General features: G+C 39.9%; 1 protein-coding gene across 3 annotated transcripts in view; it reads left to right on the top strand.

The window, feature by feature from the left end:
- Positions 1 to 20,154, top strand: part of SI (sucrase-isomaltase) — a 470,126-nt gene that overhangs the window by 225,130 nt on the left and 224,842 nt on the right. For all 3 annotated transcript variants that reach the window (XM_073626133.1, XM_073626134.1, XM_073626135.1), the window contains 6 exons: positions 1,492 to 1,620; positions 4,949 to 5,059; positions 5,165 to 5,227; positions 11,807 to 11,923; positions 17,992 to 18,076; positions 19,342 to 19,480. In XM_073626133.1, the coding sequence (XP_073482234.1) occupies positions 1,492 to 1,620; positions 4,949 to 5,059; positions 5,165 to 5,227; positions 11,807 to 11,923; positions 17,992 to 18,076; positions 19,342 to 19,480 (644 nt within the window). The remainder of the gene's footprint in view (positions 1 to 1,491; positions 1,621 to 4,948; positions 5,060 to 5,164; positions 5,228 to 11,806; positions 11,924 to 17,991; positions 18,077 to 19,341; positions 19,481 to 20,154) is intronic.

Raw genomic sequence — 20,154 nt, 5'->3', positions numbered from 1 at the left:
GGCGGGCTGAGAATTCCCCGCTGATGTCAGGAGAGACATGAGACGTGAGAGGAGAGAAGCGGGCCAGGCCGGGCCGGGCAGTGCAGTCACACTAGTGGGATGTATTGTACTGTGAAATTCGGTATGATGTTCCATATTTTTTAAAAAGCACATACAGAGGGGCACTTCATTGATTGTAACATGGCATTTATTAAAACACAGTAATTTTAACAATACGCTCGGAGCTCTCTCCCAGGTGGGGCGGGGCAAGTTGGGATGACGTCACCCGGTAATCGATTTATGCATCGATTCATCGATGCCGCATCGGGGACACCCGAATCGTGATGCATTGATGCAACAATTAATTTCAGCTCCCCTATTAGATTGGTGCTCAATCTCCTCCCCATACAGAAATGCTAAAGGATTTTTGCTACAGCTGCAAATTACCCAGAATGGAAAGGCATTTTGGTGTGCAATATGTGAGGACACAGTGAGGCTTCCCTCCTCCCCTGCACACATTGCACCCATGGAGGATATGCCACTGCTTCAATATCCTCTTCTCCTTGTTATGCTCAGACAGGCATGCAATACTCTAATCTCTTTTCCTATGTGACTTTGATCAATTAAAAGCCAGTGCAGATTTTATATATTGTTCAATTATGAATTAAAGAGTCTCGTGGTCTTCAGTATGCACTGTGTATGTATGTTCTATTTTTTTTTTCCACCCTTGCACATAAGAAAAATGTATAGAATCCACACAGGGGGAGGAGCTTCATTTTTGAGTTGAGCAACTACCTGTAGGAAACTGCATATTGTTCTGATATAGGATATAGGAACTCTAGATTATGTCCTTTCTAGCTCAAGCTAACACATTAATAATATTATTAATATACATGATTGATAAAAAAAGAGACAGTACAGTTACAATGCAATTCAAGACAAGAGGGTTAGAAGGACAAGAACTTTCAATCTAAAGGGAATGGCAAATGATACAATAGGTCATAATTGTGTGGGGAGGATTTGTTCAAAAATCAAAATTTCTTGCCTAAAGGAATGTGTTTTCAAGGATCGCCTAAAGGCAGACAGAGTAGCAGTTAGCCATACAGATTGAAGTAGGTAGTTCCAGAGAAGGGAAGAGGTTTAGGAGAAGTCCTAGAGGTGAGCATAAGATTAGTTGACAAGGAAACTAGAGAGCAAACAGTCTTGGGAGAAATTAAGAAAATTAATTTGGTGATATTTTGAGATGAGGTAAAATTCTCAGAAGGCAGGGTTGTGGAAGGCTTTCTATGTCATTCTTAACAGTTTGAATAGTATACATCCATCAGTATAACCTCCTAGTTTAGATATATAAATAAATATGTTTTAATAGTTAATTTGCTGGTCAAAAGAAGGTTTGATGAAACTTTTTTTATAAATTATATATCATAATACCTGTTAATTCTTAATCTGAAGTGCTTTTATATTTGAAATGAAGTTATATCTTATAAAGTGCATTTGTGTTTGACTCTACAGGATGTACAATATGCTGACATAGACTACATGGAGAGACAAATGGACTTTACACTTGGTGCCAACTTCTCAGGACTGCCAGCCCTGGTTGACCGAATAAGAGCAGAAGGAATGAAATTTATTATTCTCTTGGTGAGTGATGTGCTTGTAAACCGAAAGTGAGATAGTTGAGGATTAAAAAAATAAAAGAAATAAAATAATATAAAAATTGAGGATACACTTTTTTTCTATTTATTGTTTAAACCCAGGCTGAAAATTGACAATTACCATATTAATAAAAGACTCAAGAATTTTATAGTAAGAAAAACTTACAATAATGTCTTAGAGTCTGATGTACCCACCAGGGGTTCATCTGTAGGTAAGTATTTCTACATAGATAAGAGATTTGGATTAAAGTAGGTGCATAAGAGAAAATTCTTATGTGTGGCTACTCTAAATAGTACCACCACCCACCCCTATAGCATATAGATAACTACCAATATGGCTATACAATAAATCCCCCTATAAGTATGCATAATCACATACTAAGTAAAATAATGACTCCACAATGTTGTCTAACATGCCATATTGTTTATTTGGAAGAAAAATAGCACCATGCACCACAGTTGTGCCATCTATGGGGCCATCCTAGCCCCCTCATATACTCCTGTCATGATCAACTGGGCTGCAGGTGATATCACACATGGTGGGAGCATCCTGAGACTGTGCATGCGTGGGCTAGAACTCCCGCTACCCTTATGTGTCTGTGGCGCTGTGGACTGTGGCGCATTGATAGGGACATGGATTGAAGCCCACATATCACACCGACTCCCAACTGGAGGGGAGAAGGAGGTGGGGATACAATGCCAGTCCCCAGCCCATGCACATGAGGAGATGGGCAGAAAGACCGCCCCACAACCTCAAAGTAGGAAGACAAGGGAGTCCATCAGAAACAGGGCATCTAAGTGGCTGCAAAAATAGGGGAGAATGGAGCTGGAACATAAGGTGACACCTAGTGGCCAAAAAAGAGACTGCACGTCCAGCCAAACACAAAGCAAATATTTGAGCGAAGACATTAGACCACTTTCTACCTAGTACACATGAACTTAGGTATGCCGACGGAAGGGTCTTTTTTTTCCTATATAAAGTCCACCACACACACACATAATGCATGAGGGGTATAAATGCTACCATCCGGGAGAGTAATTGTATCGCCTACCCTGATCTAAGGGCATTGCAGGCAGTGACACATCTATTTGTCCCTTTCCTCATACATGGCTCTTCCCTGCCCTCCCCATGAATATACCCCTAATACATTTGCTACATCGGAAAATCATCTAAGGATGTTCCTGGATGTATTTCAACACAACACTGGTGAGTAGATGGCAGTGTTTTGTAGGATTTCCCTCAACTGTTGGTTATATCCTGTAAAACTGGTAACCAACTTTACCTTGTTAAAGTACTACAAGGTTTAGATTTAAAGATAAGCATATCCCAGGACTGGCTCTTCACTCTTTGATATGATCTTTTTAGCAATGTTTTGCTGTCCCTCGTACCATAAGCCTCTCAGAGTTTTTGCCTCCCTTTGAAAATCTTTTTCACCTTCTATGGAACTGCAGGTATTGACTATATGGTATGAGCCGTATCAAGGGCCACAAGTGTGCACAATGTGTGTGTAGAACGATGTTTCCAGCTGTCTCTTTTCTATAGAGATTGATAACCAAAGATTCATCCCTCTGTACTAGGATTTCAACATCCAATGTCTATATTTTGCTTACTAGCAGGCATGGTGAATTTCTCATTCAGATCATTACAACTAAGGAATGACATAAATTCAAAAAGATCTTGCTCAGTTCAAGTCCAAATCATTAGAATATTGTCTATGTACTTGTGCCAACACATGACACAGATACGTAGATGCCAAATTGACCAAGAACAGTCTTCTCTCCCACCCCCCCCCGGTACAGGTTAGCGATGAGGCACAGCACACCCCCATTGTCACTCCCTGCACTTGGAGGCAATAGACATCCCAAAACACAAAAATGTTACATGCCAAGATGTGTCTAAGCAACTCCAACGCAAAATCATTAAAAGGCCTACTAGATTGGTACATCTCCCATAAAAATTCCTCAACCATGTTGATCCTATGATCATGTAGATCATGCTGATCGCACAATCAGGATCATAGAAATTCAGAGAAATTCTATTCACTCTGCAGTGTCGACAGGGTCAACATGTTTTCTGTTTTTTGGACTTAAAGAACAGATAAAACAAATATTTAACAGACTAAAAAGAAAATACAAGACATTCATTTTTAGGATATGCATTTACCCCTAAGTGGTACTCCAGACAGATATAAAAGACACAAATAAATGCAGTTCTGTATTCAGGAATACACCTTTACATTTATTATTTAAACACTACATTTACCTTAAAAAAAAAATCTGTGCAGTCAAGGGGTCCCGGTAGTATAAACAATATTGCTCAACTTAGAAAAATGGAGTTTAATTTATGACATACCTGTAGGCCAATATGTCTGTTTTCTATGCCTGGACTAAAAAGTACCACCCAGACAGATCTGCTCCATCCATAGAAGCACCTTGACCACTGACTGCACTCCCAGCATAGCAGGAACAAGTGCTGTTCTTTGTTCACAAAAGAATGCGTGTGCGGTGTACTCTCCTTTCCCCTCTTGCAGCACTGCAGCGACAGAAGGAGAAAGAGCACTGCACATGCACCAGTTTGTGAACAAGAAAACACACTCTCAATGGTCAAGGAGTCCCAGCTTCTATTAGATGACAGAGCAAATCTGTCAGGATTGTAGTTCTTTATTGAGCTTTGGGAAGCAGAGGTGGCCTACAGATACGTTGTGTAAGCTAAGCTCCATTTTACTAGACAATGTCTTTCACACTACTGGGGCACCTTGACTGCACAGTAATTTTTTTTAAGTGATTTTAGCCTTTCATATCAAATTGTATTGTCACCGTCCTTGTATAGCAGAGCTCAGACTGGGAGAGGAAGAAGTGACATAAGGTTCCAATCGGTTGTGCTGTAGTGCAAGGAACATGCTGATAGGAAGAGAGAGCCAAGTGACAGATAACTCATCAGTCTGCTGCTTCTCTTTTCACTGTCAAGTCATGCAGTAAGGGTGAGGAGGAGACTTTGGAGAGTTACAAAACTTTAACTGAGAAAATCCAGGCTTTCTGCCCTGCTAGACAGGGCTGGGATGTGTGCGGGGCTGTATACATTTCAGAACTGGATGGACAGAAATGCAAATCCTTGAGCAGGTAAGACAGCCCTCTTATATGTATTTCAACTGTGTTTTTAGTTGTTTACCTGAAGTCCAGTTGTGACCCATAGTATATTGGCAGCAGCTATGTTAGTCCACAGATGTACACATTTGTCCAGTTTAGGCATATTAAATAATATTTAATTCTTTTGAATTAACGTTACATTTTTTTTCTTTATGGATCATTTATAGGACCCTGCTATTGCAGGAAATGAAACCAAACCCTATCCAGCTTTTACCAGAGGTGTTCAAGATGACGTGTTCATCAAATGGCCAAATAGCAATGATATAGTATGGGGAAAGGTATTTATAAATATGTCAAGTGTGAAGAAGCTCATGTATTATTATGTAATTTTACTGTGATCTTGGTTTGATTGTTATACTAAGTCATATTTTCTTTGCTTTAAGGTCTGGCCAGATTTACCTGATGTCTATGTTGATGGGTCTTTGGACTGGGATACACAAGTGAGGGTAATAAACCATTAATTTTCTTTAAATTTATTAGGCTTTATAGTTCTTTGGAAGTCTTTATATACTTTATAAAAGGAACAGAGTTTGTATACATTATAATATGGACATAAAAAGTAAATAAATACCCGAGTAGACCATTTCCTTCCACATGGTTTTGACTTTTCCCTAGTTGAGCCCTGATGCTCAGGTTTGCATTGAACCTGTGGATTGCGACCATGACACGGTCTGAGCTAAAGACCTCTTCTCTCTTCTTTCCCTTTTTCTTCTTCTTTTCTTGCATTTTTCTTCTTTCTCACTGTGTCTTTAGTATGATACTTGGGGTTTTCCCCTGTGTCTATCATATGACTTTCATTCCTGGCTATCCTGTTGGTATTATATCTAAAGATTCATGGACCTACCGTATATTATGTGTGGTTTTGGAAGCTTTGAGCCTCTGTTCTTTTTTTCTAACTAGGACCAATTGTTTGATCATCACTTTTCATTACCTTGTTTGTTCATATGACTTTTGTACACAGATTATGTGTATTGCCAATATTCTCATGTGTTTTTAGCGCTATTGTTGTTAGGTGAGTTGCACGTCACCTGTGCAGGGGGTGAAAGTTAACCGAAAGGCTCCAAACTGTCCAATAATAACTCATCCAAGAGAGTTAACGCACCCTAATACATTTTTGCTCAATAAATGGCATTGATTTCCCATGCCAATACTATTGCACAACAGTTTCAAGTGTTCCTGCTCCTTGTCTGATGCATGTATGACTAACAGACTGAGAAAGTTTAATTAAATAACAGCTAAAGACAGGAATCCACAAAGCTGCAGCCAAAACAAGATCCACCCCTCTGGGCTCACAATCATTTATTAAAACAAATGAATGACTAACAATGCTTGTAATAGTGCAGAGTCATTGATTATATAAAATGTATTGTATGTTACACAAAATAAAAAGGGAGGACCCCCACCATGCCAACATCCAGTTATTAGAGAAAAAGGATTGAGAGAGTAACTAGGACTCTCAAAAAAAAAAAAATGGACTTTGTGGGCACACCACGAGGCAGCAAATATAAAAAATGTATCTTTATTACAAAAATGTTAAAACTACACATAGATATAACAAACCTCTACTAGACAAAGGTCAACAGATACCCAATTACAGACATGGAGGCATGGATCCTTTCATTGAGTTAGGTGAGAAGTCCATCAATATACAGAACAAAGCTACTGTATTTGTAATTATCAAAAGGGTCAGGTCACACAAAATAAAGAACTAAATAGTCACATATTCTTGTCTGCAACTTATGAGTGTAAAAAATCAGAAAGTCAGTAGTATGTAAATAAACAAAATTGGATTTTTTATTTAACCCTTCAAGATGTAGAGACCTATGTGTCCACCACACTTCATGTTTTTCAACAAGAAAATGCAATCAGGATCTGTCCCTGTTTAGGTACATCATCGAGTATTAAAAGGACAGAATTCAGTCTCTCTATGTCTGCACTTTTAAAAATGTCATGATACCAGTAATGCAGGGGTTATTTCCTGAATAGAATGATAGTGCTGAGAAATAATGATCCTTTACCTTCTGTTCGATCTCTCTCACATACATTAAATTACACAGACCGATCAGGGCAAAGACCACAAAAGATTAAACGCAAGTGTAGAGCCTTTTGATTTCATGTTTAAAGTTGTAGTGGAGTGAAAGGGCATACTCCATTTCTATAATAAGCACATTTGGGCACAAGATTAACAAGAAAAAGATGTGAGTCATGCTGGAGCCACTGCTCCAAGCCTCCACTGTTGCAAATTCGATCAGGTAGCCATCCAAGGAGTCTATCCTTGCTTTGTGAAGATACTGAAAAGTTGCACACCAATGGTGTGACTTGACTCAACTTTTATGGCTGAATAAAAATTGTCTGAGCCAAGTGATGTCATTGGTACGCAGCTTCTCCTTTGCAAGAAAAAGATCTTATTCCTTTCTGCCTAAGAAACATCAGTGTCGGTGTCAATGGTGGACTTCTTAAATCTGCTTGGACCAACCATTCTCTCATTCGGTGATTGTGCTGATTGAACAAAAATGTGTGAACAAGCTAGTTCATGAGAAGTCGATTGATAGAGCTGAACCTGCTAAATTTTGATCCATGTATGGTCAGCTTAAGAGGGGTGGTAGAAAACATATCCTGTACACACCTAATGACCTGCTGGCATTCTTGAAAGCCTTTGATGTACATACTGTGAAACGTAAAGCATTTGTAACCCTAAAAAAAATTGGATCCTGTTATTTTAAACATCTTGTTACTTTAAAGCACAGTGCTTGTGCTGTGTAATTTAGCCTCCTGAATCACCTAAAATACCTGGCTGATCCTGCCTGGTGCTGCCCCCCCATGTAAACTGACCACGGTTTATCATGGCTGCTGAGCCCTGACACTGTGGTCAGTTAACATGTCTCCATCATCTGCAGCTCTCCTCTATCCTCTCTACCCTATCCTCTCCCCCCTCCCCTCCTTGCTTGTCCACTAGTGACAGTGTCTGCCCCTTCTCCTGCTGCTGAAATTACAGTGTAAACTACATGCAATCCCCTCTGTTAGGAGTCCTATGCTGCAGTATCTGTGCTTTATAAAAAATTTGCCCATTTCTACCTGAATTCACAGCGCTGCTCGGCATTCACGTGACTCCTCGCCGTTTCTATCCTCCCCGGCTGACATATCGGCTCGCTCTCCCTCTCCTACCCCCCTCCCGACTGATGTCAGGGGGGGATTCTTGGCCCCTCTCACTTTAGCTGTCAGATTGGGAGAGGTAGCAGCGAGGAGTCAAGTGAGTGCTGAGCGGTGCTGTGAATTTGGGTAGAAATGGGCATGTTTTTTACGAAGCGTATACACTGCAACATAAGACTCTTTCTAACAGAGGGGATTGCATGTAATTTACTAAATAGCTTAACAGCCACTAAAAACCCTGGCCAGATCTGGTTCCCCCTTTTTGACCTCAAATTTCTCTTCCGACTCCATGGCAATTAACATTCATCTTGGGATGTCGCTTGAGATGGTGCAACAGGTATATTTATTGTTTAACTGACTTACTCCATAGTTCAGACTGGTGGATTACTTTGCTTTTTGTTGTGGCACCCCCACCTATCTTATTAGGTGAGTCACAATTGGCCCCTCTAAAGCTTGAAACCTGAACTCAGTTCTTTGCTGGTTTGATTGCATGCACTCAGACCCTGTCCACACAAATTGCACTTGCACAGACAGACGCTGCCAATAGAACATGTCTCTGCTTTTGCATCTCCCTAAATGGGAGATGCATACTTCCATTTACTGCACCTTCATAAATCTTGCTTACATTCCTGCTCTCACATATCCGTACCGAATGGTTATCCAAAGGGACCCCCTTCATTTTATATAGCTTTTATACTTCTTACTTGGGAATTACTCCATCAACCAATCATCTTTTTTGGTAGCCCTTCTGTTTACTGGTGCTCTACCACATTATAATCCCTATGGGTAAGCTACAAATTGGCTCATTAAATGCTAGGTGCTTGAATTCCCTGTACAAATTGCCCCAAAGATTATACAATATGCATAAATTAAAAATTCTAATCTTGTTTCTCCAGAAGACCCACTTTAAAGTGGTTGTAAAGGCTAAAGGTTTTTTACCTTCATGCACTCTATGCATGAAGGTATAAAAACCTTCTGTGTGCTGCTCCCCCCACAGCCCCCCCCCAATACTCACCTGAGCCTCCTCTCAATCCAGCGATGTGCACGGGAGCCTCGGCTGTCCTGCATCTTTCTCTCCTCATGAGTGTTGTGCACCAGTGTGGTGCGGGTAACAAAGTCTCCAAAAGTCTCCAAAAGTCACCAAAGTAGCTATAAGTGTACCAGCCTCTGTATATGAAAATCATTTGCATTACCATCAGAAGCAGGTGAAGTTGCACGTCTCATGTGCCTAGGGTGCAAGGTAACCAACAGGATCCAAACTGTCCAATAATGCCAATAGCTCCTCTGTGGCCTCTTTTCATTTTGGAGAAGTACAAGGATACTAAAATATACAAACTATGCTTAACACATCTGTCTGTTGTTTTTGAGATTCATCATTACTAAAAGTGCAGGTGGTAAGGCCAACACTTTCATGCATATATCCATATCCAATAGTTTTTAGGTGTTCCAAATTGTAGCGACAATAGCATATTTGGAATCCAAAACATGCACAGCATGTGTGACCATATAGAGATTTTCATAAGTGAGAGCATTAATTTGTTTTCTCTCCACAAACACCTGACAGGACAGTTCTGGACAGATTTAAATTTTTGTAGAATATTTAAGTTTTTACATTTATTACTTCTATATACATTATGCAGGGCTGACATATTTTGAAATGTTTTGCACATACATTGAATAAGTAGGTGTAGCATTAAGAGGAAACATAAAAAGTACATGGGGAGCTTATCGAGTATATGTAGAAACTTCTTAAAACTAAAAACATTGCGCTAAAAAGAGTAAAATCCCTAAACGAGCAGCCAGCAAACCCTTGGATACCAAATAGTAATGTCAAATAATCCCAAACAAAAGTGCAGTGCTCGTAAAAAAAAACAAAAACAAAAAAAAACACAACTGATAACAGTCCAAAGTGTGTCTATCATAGAATGGCCATGCAAACAAAAAAACTGTGAATTAAAAATGAAATAATCTTCAGATGTCATTTTTGACAAAATATGTAAGCAGAGCCCGCGCTCATGATGTTATCACGAAATCTGGAAGCAATCTGCATATTCTCTTGGGGATTTTGATTTGTACAGCTCTGTTTGTTTCTATACATGTGAGTTGCACTGTTTTTAATAAATATTGGTTACCACTGACTTTATATTATGTGGAGCATTTCCATTTGGCTGTTGACTATACAGTATATGGTGGATTGAAGTGGTGACATCAAATATCCAGGAACTGAGCTAACCACTCTCACGTGCTATTTGACTTCTCATTGTGAGGGTCATGTTGTTCTGATAAGTCGTTAATTTGGACAATGAGGTGGGAGCACGGAGTGCGTTGTTTTTTTCATTTGGAGGAGTTTTTTACAACATATGCAGATTAGTTCATCTTGACATTAACAATGGACCTTTTTCGTTTGCATGGACATTTTATTATAGACACACACTTTGACTGATATCAGTTTTGTTTTTGCTTTATGAGTACTGCACTTTAGTTTGAGTTTAAATACATGTAGAAAGAACTCTGGAGAGCTACAAACCAGCGGTTCTAATTAAAGTGATTGTAAAGCTTGGCTTTTTTATCAACAAAAAGCTTTATTAAGCAATTAGAAACATACAGGTTCCAGAATTAACAGGGCGTCAAAAATAAAGACTGATATGTATGTTTACAGAGGTACAATTACAACCATAGAGCAGAATAGTAATTTAACCAGAGCTTCCACCAAGGGTCCCACAAATATGCTACAGCTTAACTCTTCTTACAGAGATACACATCTCATTCACCTTCCACTAAGTTCCACATACAGTGTAAAATAAATACAGAAAAAGAGGGTGTCAGCTTAGCAATCTATCCATTGTCAGGTCTACTGGAGCCTGGCTTTGCCTTTTTCTTTTTAATCAAAATAACAAACATGTTATACTTAACTGCTCTGTGCAATGACTTTGCAAAGAGCAGCCCCTATCCACCTCTTCTGGGGTCCTCCTCTGGTGCTATGGGCCCCACCCCACACCAAGTGCCCCAACGCAAGCCAATTGCAATGGGGGCGCTTGTGTGTGCTTGCTCACAAGCCTCGTTCTGTGAGTCTTATGGACAGGGCTCAGCCCCCCTTTGCTCCTCATTACTGGCTGCTTGACTCCTGCTGCTGTATATGAGCCAATGAGGAGTGTGAGAGCCAAGAGAGCCTCTGCTCTCATGCACATAGCTGGATCAAAATCGGGCCCAGGTATGTACCATATTTATCGGCATATAACGTGCACAGGCGTATAACACGCACATTCATTTTAAGAGGGAAGTTTCAGGAAAAAAACTGAAATTTTAAATAAGGAACTTTGAAGCAAAATAAGGGTCAGTGCCCATCTGCAGCCTCACCATTACCATCAATGCAGCCTGATCAATGCCCGCCTGCAGCCTCACAAGTGCCATCAATAGAGCCTTATTAGTCCACATCAATGCAGCCTCGCCATTGCCATCAATGCAGCAGCCTCGCCATTGCCATCTATTGACTTCCTATTACAGAGGCCGCCAAGTAAACAGGAGATTCTCACTGTATGTAATCTGACGGCACTCGTCCCGCCCCCGCCCCCCCCCCCCTGTTGCCTCCGAGGCAGCCGAAATTGTAGTATTGGCGTATAACACGCACACGCTATTTGCACCCAATTTTCATGGTGAAAAAGTGAGTGTTATACGCCAATAAATACAGTATTTAGGAGGACTACAAGGGAAGCTGCTTGCAGAAAGTTGTTTACCTTACTGCATAGAAAACCTACCTTTACAACCACGTTAAGCCAACTTCCTCCTCTTAATGCTTCAAACTGTACATTTTTGGGAGCATCAACAACAACCATTAACGAATTTGGTGATATCAAAGGCTTTTCTTTTTCTCATAGCTTTATAGAGCTTATGCTGCATTCCCTGACTTCTTCCTTAACCGAACTGCGAAGTGGTGGCACCGTGAAATTGAAGAATATCGAAGGGACCATATTAGGTTTGACGGACTGTGGATTGTAAGTAAAACTGATAGTGACACCTTTTTCATCAAATTATTTGTAATAATATTATACTCAGCTAGTTCTATGAAAGGACTTGTACACTTAAAATACACACCTACACCTACATATCTAATGTACTGGTTACAAATATATGTAAAGCTTTACATTTCACTTCAAAATTAGAATTATCTTTAGCACTAATAGGCAAATAAAACTTCTGATACATTCTTGAAACTTTTTTCTTTTTCTTCGTAATAACACACTTTCTTGTAAGATTTTTGCAAAAAAATAGATATCAACGGTCTCTGGGTTTTAAACCAGTTTTAACCCATATAATATATAAACATAGCATGTTATACTCATATCTATTGCATGGCATGTGAACATCACGTGATGTTTGGACAGTTACTGTACTATGTTATCTAACATAGTATACTTTAGGTTTACTGGGCCTTTAATTGGAAAGAGTGGTAGCAGTACTTAGAAATGGTGTGTGTCTGTGAAGCCTGGTAATAAAGAAGTCACCATATTGAGCTTTCTATATCATAAATCATAACGCCCCCACAGTTGTATAATTTCCTATAATTAGCACTATGTTCCAAGGGAGTATGAGAGTAAAGATGTACTGTAATTCTCAGCTGAAAACATTCGCTGAAAACATCTAAATTAGAAGAAACTAACGAAGGAAAATGCATTACAGAAATAACAAAAAACCTTATTGTTTCCGCAAATTATTCTTAATAGTTTATGTGCATCAGTCAGAGCTTTTATGATTAAAAAACTATTAGCATCCTTTGGTACAGATAGGCAGCATTCACAGAAGAAGAAAGCAATACAGAGCATTATAATCAACATTGTACAAACTTTTTTTTTAATTACTCATTTCTTTGTTACGATTTGTATCTGACATTTTGCCACTGCCTACTTATAACAATGTGTTAAACATACAGTATGAACAATTAACCACATAGTGGATGTGGGAGGAAAAGTCTGACAGTGAGTGCACATACAAAATACAATTAGCCTGGATATCAGCAAACCACATTTGAAAAACCACATATGATGTGTACCACATGTTTCATCACACCAGATCTATACTGAGCATAATGCAAGTTGTTCTGTGATTTCACCCTAATAGTAATCTTTTTTCACAAGGTTGTGCTATCACATAACATTTTAAACTGAATTCACCCTGATAGTGTTTAAAAAGCCCTGTAAGGAGAGAAATATATAGGCTACCGAATATAACCTTTACTTCTGAAAATGTTAGCTGCTCAAATACACTCTATGGCCAAAACTGACACCTGACTCTTACATGGCCAACACATTTCCATTAAGGGATACTGTACTAGTCAGTTGTTTCCAGTAAAGGGTATTGTTAATGCTACAGCATACAGAGTCAAAGCCCTTTTCTGTTCCAGTGTGATTGTATCCCTGTGCACAAAAGCAGGTTAAAAAAAAAAAAAAAAAATTAAACAAGTGTTTTGTGGAGGAACACAAGTGGCTTGCACAGAGTCCTAACCTCAAGCTTACCAAACAACTTTGGGATACATTGGAATGCCATCTTTGAATGAGGTCTCCTTATCCAACATGGCCTCAAATTCCTATAAACCCCAAATCTCAAAATCTTGTGCAAAGCCTGCCAAGAATAGTAGAGGTTGTTATAGATCCAAAGTTGGTGGTGGTAGTAGTTTGGGGGTGGGGAGCAACACTGTATTAATACCTGTGGTTTTAGAATGGGATGTCCAACAAGCTCATAAAGGTGTGATGGTTAATTGTTTACAAACTTTTGGCCATATAGTGTATCAGGCTGTGTATCACTGACCTAGACCTTGCATGCTTACCCAGATCTTGATTAGTAACTTATGATGTTGAGGAAGTAAAAGACATAGAAAGCCAAAGAACCAGCATATTCATAAGAAGGTCAGCAATGCAGCCCCTGAATTTTTTTTTGGTGCGTTTTAAAGCTTACATGTAACCAAATGGGAGATATTAAAAAAAAATACCTTTATGTGCTACTGCTCTCTTCCATCTAAAGCTATGCTATTATGTACTGAGACTGTTAAAATTAAACTACTTACAGCTACAACTGAAACAGGTAAAAGTGAGTCTTCAGAATTCCAATAATTCCCTCAAAAGATCAGACACTTGATTTAGCAGGGCACACGGGGAAGTGAATAATTGAAAATAATTGAAAAAGTCTTAGGTCCTGCGACAATCAGCAGCACAGCATGCTTCTGAGCAGCTTCAGTGACCTTATTAGTTTCTAGCAAGAAATTAGCCTTTCAGCATGAGTCCCATGTTGATGGTTTAGAAGCATTAGACTCGTCCATGTGCTCTAGAGAAGTCATGCTGGTAACAGTGCAGTCACTAAGAATTTAGGATTTCACCAACTGAAGGTAAATCGTATTGTGACTGTAGCTGTAAACATTACAGAAACAATGCAAGATGAGTGTAACCCAAATAGAAATTATTTGAAAAGAGCTAAAATAATACATAAGTGCCAATTTGTTATAAATTTGAAACAAAAACTGTCCTGTTAAGAATGAACAGAATGCTGTGTCTAACCTTTTTTTCTGAAAAGTTGCTGTATTTCATGATTCAAACACCTGTAACTCATATATGCAGATCAGAGATCTGACTTCACTGACCACAAAAGTGCCCTGGGTCACTGACACAAATGGAATTTGGTTGGTACACTGGAATATGGGGTTCTATGAACAGTGACAAATTGATTTAAAGAAGCACTCACCAGTTTGCTTACAGGGATTTAGATGGAAACAGGCCTACAGAGATGCCATTTGTAATGCCTTTGGAGCTCAGCAGAAAAGTGAATGTTTAATCATTCCCTTTTCCTTAGTCACCTGTACCCATGCTCACTTTCAGGACTACTCATTTGCCTTTCACCTCCTTAGTAACCTGCTTTCACTTGCACCAACAAGGTGATCACTTCAGGCAAGAATATAACCTAGTTCATGATATATTCTTTGTGCTACTGCTTATCCCTATGCTAATGTACAGTGGGGCAAAAAAGTATTTAGTCAGCCACCAATTGTGCAAGTTCTCCCACTTAAAAAGATGAGAGAGGCCTGTAATTGTCATCATAGGTATACCTCAACTATGAGAGACAAAATGTGGAAACAAATCCAGACAATCACATTGTCTGATTTTTTAAAGAATTTATTTGCAAATTATGGTGGAAAATAAGTATTTGGTCAATATCAAAAGTTCATCTCAATACTTTGTTATATATCCTTAGTTGGCAATGACAGAGGTCAAACGTTTTCTATAAGTCTTCACAAGGTTGTCACACACTGTTGCTGGTATGTTGGCCCATTCCTCATTGCAGATCTCCTCTAGAGCAGTGATGTTTTGGGGCTGTCGCTGGGCAACACAGACTTTCAAATCCCTCCAAAGGTTTTCTATGAGGTTGAGATCTGGAGACTGGCTAGGCCACTCCAGAACCTTGAAATGCTTCTTACGAAGCCACTCCTTCGTTGCCTGGGCGGTGTGTTTGGGATCATTGTCATGCTGAAAAGCCCAGCCATGTTTCATCTTCAATGCCTTTGCTGATGGCAGGATGTTTGCACTCAGAATCTCACGATACATGGCCCCATTCATTCTTTCATGTACATGGATCAGTCGTCCTGTTCCCTTTGCAGAGAAACAGCCCCAAAGCATGTTGTTGCCACTCCCATGCTTCACAGTAGGTATGGTGTTCTTTGTTTGCAATTCAGCAGTCTTTCTCCTTGAAACACAACGAGTTGTGTTTCTACTAAACAGTTCTACTTGGGTTTCATCTGACCATATGACATTCTCCCAATCCTCTTCTGGATCATCCAAATGCTCTCTAGCAAACCTCAGACGGGCCCGGACATGTACTGGCTTAAGCAGGGGGACACGTCTGGCACTGGAGGATCTGAGTCCCTGGCGGCGTAGTGTGTTACTGATGGTAGCCTTTGTTACGTTGGTCCCAGCTCTCTGCAGGTCATTCACTAGGTCCCCCTGTGTGGTTCTGGGATTTTTGCTTACTGTTCTTGTGATCATTTTGACCCCACGGGGTGAGATCTTGCGTGGAGCCCCAGATCGAGGGAGATTATCAGTGGTCTTGTATGTCTTCCATTTTCCAATTATTGCTCCCACAGTTGATCTCTTCACACCAAGCTGCTTGCCTACTGCAGATTCAGTCTTCCCAGCCTGCTGCAGGTCTACAATTTTGTTTCTGGTGTCCTTCAACAGCTCTTTGGTCTTCACCATAGTGAAGTTTGGAGTGTGAATGTTTGAGGTTGTGGACAGGTGTCTTTTATACTGATAACAAGTTCAAACAGGTGCCATTAATACAGGTAATGAGTGGAGGACAGAGGAGCCTCTTAACCGCTTCCCGCCCAGCCCATAGCAGATGACGGCCGGGCGGTGGTTCTGTTATCCTGACTGGGCATCATATGATGTCCAGCAGGATAACATGCCGCTGCGCGCCCGCGGGGGTGTGCATTGCGGCGATCGGTGGAGCAGTGTGTCAGCCTGACACACCGCTACACCGATCTTGGTAAAGAGCCTCCTTCAGAGGCTCTTTACCAAGTGATCAGCTGTGTCCAATCACGGCTGATCACGATCTCAATAGGAAGAGCCATTGATCAGCTTTTCCTCACTCGCATCTGACAGACGCGAGTAGAGGCGAGCCGATCGGCGGCTCTCCTGACAGGGGGGGGTCTGCGCTGATTGTTTATCAGCACAGCCCCCCCTCAGATCACCACACTAGGACCACCAGGAAAGGGGCAACATGTGGATGGCCAGGTATGTACCCCATGGCCATCCACATGTGCCCAATGTGCCCAATCTGTGCCCACAAATGGGCACTGATTGGCACCATTATGTTTCAGTTCTGCCCAGCAATGCCACCAATCAGTTTTATCAGTGCCACCAATCAGTGTTATCAGTGCCACCTGTCAGTGCCCATCAGTGCCACCTATCAGTGCCACCCATAAGTACCCATCAGTGCCACCTACGAATGCCCATCAATGCCACCTACGAGTGCCCATCAGTGCCGCCTATGAGTGCTCATCGGTGCCACCTATGAGTGCCCATCAGTGCCGCATACCAGTGCCACCTATCAGTGCCCATCGGTGCCACCTATCAGTGCCGCCTATCAGTGCCCATCATCAGTGCCCATCAGTGCCACCGTATCAGTGCCCGTCAGTGCAGCCATATCAGTGCCCATCATTGAAGAAGAAAACGTACTTATTTACAAAATAAATTTACAGAAACAAAGAAAAACTTGTTTTTTTTTTTCAAAATTTTCGGTCTTTTTTTATTGGTTGCAAAGAAATAAAAACGCAGAGGTGATCAAATATCACCAAAATAAAGCTTTATTTGTGGGAACAAAATTTGTTTGAGTACAGTGTTGTATGACCGCGCAATTGTCATTCAAATTGCAACAGCGCTGAAAGCTGAAAATTGGCCTGGGTGGGAAGGTGTCTAAGTGCCCGGTATTGAAGTGGTTAAAGAAGAAGATACAGGTCTGTGAGAGCCAGAAATAATGGTTGTTTGTAGGTGACCAAATACTTATTTTACACCATAATTTGCAAATAAATGCTTTCAAAAATCAGACAATGTGATTGTCTGGATTTGTTTCCACAATTTGTCTCTCATAGTTGAGGTATATCTATGATGACAATTACAGGCGTCTCTCTCTCATCTTTTTAAGTGGGAAAACTTGCACAATTGGTGGCTGACTAAATACTTTTTTGCCCCACTGTATATGATATGGCATATACTATTACCTGATAAACAGCTTCATCATTACCTTATGCCATATGTCTATTCTAGACATATGGATAAGCCAGTATGGTCACCATAGCTCTATACAAATAGGTAAATAAAAATGTTTGTAAATTTAAATTTAGCTTGAAAAAGACTTTTGGGGAGACCCTTATCTCAGATTGCAAGTAAGTTATCCAGCATAGCAACAGCATTTGAAGTGTAATTATGCAAATAAATGTGTATGTGCTTGGGGCGAATCAGCTTGCAGAAACAAAAAACTGTCAGGTTAATCAGTCTTTGTTATTATTCCTTTTTTTGTGTAGGATATGAATGAGCCTGCTAGTTTTGTTCACGGATCTGTCAATGGTTGTGGAAATGTAGCCCTAAACAGACCTCCATATATGCCAAGTAGGAACAATATCTGATTTACTTGTTTTTTTTATTATTTGACTTGCAATATAGTGTATATCTTAGTTACAGTTTTAAACAAATGTTTGTTTCATGTCTAAAGATAATCAAACTTTTTAGAATCCAGTCCAGCAGTCCAATTTGCTAGGGTTTAGGTGCCACTGCTAGGTGTTTAGGTGCCACTAAACAAAATGGCAACAGCAGTATAGGCCACCTGCTGTATTAATAACAGCCTATGTTACAATCAGTTTTAGGTCGGTGCCTGAAGGGACTGGTTTAAAAATATGCCCTTCACCAAACTCCAACTCCATTCTTACAGGCACTGAGCCCTTGTCAACCACTGGCACCAACCAAGAGGTGATTGGGTTAGGTATGTTGCTAGACCACATACCTTTGTTCCCAGTAGAAAAAAAAATCACCAGCTTATAAACAATATGTTGTTTTTCTGTCTAGTATCCTTAGATCCCCTTAAGGGCTTAAATCTAGGGTGCAGAGCTTCCAGTGATTGTAAGGGTTCCTTTTTTTTTAATTTAAAATATCAAACATATCATACTTACCTTCACTGTGCAGCTCGTTTTGCACAGAGTGACCCCGAACCTGCACAGATTGGGCACATTGGGCACATGTGGATGGCCATGGGGTACATACCTGGCCATCCACATGTTGCCCCTTTCATCTTAATGCATAGAATGCATTAAGATGAAAAATGGCGAAGATTTACAACCCCTTCATCTTCCAGCCCCAACATGACTTAATCTTACAGATTCCTAGAGAAAATATTCTGGAGGTTGTGGCTGGGGTTGGGGTTGGGATTGATTTACTAAAACTGGAGAGGCAAAATCTGGTGCAGCTCTGCAAAGAAACCAATCATCTTCCATTTTTTTTTTGTCAAAGGTTAATTTAACAAGCTGAAGTTAAATGCTAATAGGCTACCATGCACAGCTGCACCAGAGGTTGCAATCTCCAGTTTTAGTAAATCAACTTCATTATGTCAGTTTTTGTTATTTCTTTTTTTTCTATAGAGACATGTTAATTGTAATATAATGTAAAATGTTCAAATTCTCAAGGCAAAAAATATGCAATCCCTCTTAAAGTGAACCATAATTTCCACTTAAGTGCTCCCTGGCAGTAACATGGCATGTCCAGGTATTCACTTTTTGTACGTGATTGCTTTACCAACAATTCATTAATTAATGTTAAAAATGAAATAAAATTAAACAAGGTTTATGAAAAAAGCAATGACTGAACCTCCTATGACTTTTCAGATTTGGAATCATCTCATATGGGCTTAGAACACAAGACCTTATGCATGGAAAGTAGACAGTACCTTCCTAATGGAGAGCCAGTTAACCACTATGATGTCCACAATTTATATGGATGGTCACATTCCAAACCAACTTTTGAGTGAGTCCTTAATATTGCAAACAACAATGTGCAACTCTAACTATAGTGACCAATCATTTTTTTTTTGTCGTACTGAATTGATTTAAAGCAGGCCTTGCACTACATGCAAGGCTCACTGTTTACCTTTGCCTCCACTCTTTTAGCTTGGCTGAAACACTTGACAAAAAAGGTATAAACATGACCTGTACGGGAATAAAAATATACATTCACCGGCCACTTTATTAGGTACTACTAGACGGATATGATAGACATGCGGTATTGCCAATTCCATTTGTTTTACTCATATTTATATTAGCACATCTGTGTGATTTTTATCACTATCCACTTCATTTTGGTTGATTCTACTCCTTGGTTTACTTATTTTTGCTTTTCAATTTTGATGTCACATTTAGTGTGACCCATTCACTTTTAGGTTCACCAACATAGTTTTGTACTTTTATACCTACTAACCACAATATTTCTGTGGTCACATATCTTATATAATTTTTTATTTACACATTTTGGCCACTTTTTGTGTTACTATCACCTACTGTGATCTTACATTTATCAATGTAGATTCCCAGCACTTTTTATAAGCACCACACATTGTTGTTTCACTTATATTTACAATTAGTCTGATTGTGGTGTTGGCTGCTTTCTCCTTTGGAGTTGGCGCGGCAGTTCTTACACCCATT

Source organism: Aquarana catesbeiana, linkage group LG04 (genome assembly GCF_042186555.1).
Source record: "Aquarana catesbeiana isolate 2022-GZ linkage group LG04, ASM4218655v1, whole genome shotgun sequence".
Taxonomy (NCBI): domain Eukaryota; kingdom Metazoa; phylum Chordata; class Amphibia; order Anura; family Ranidae; genus Aquarana; species Aquarana catesbeiana.
The sequence above is the reverse complement of the archived record's forward strand: the minus strand, read 5'-3'. Positions and strand labels throughout refer to the sequence as shown.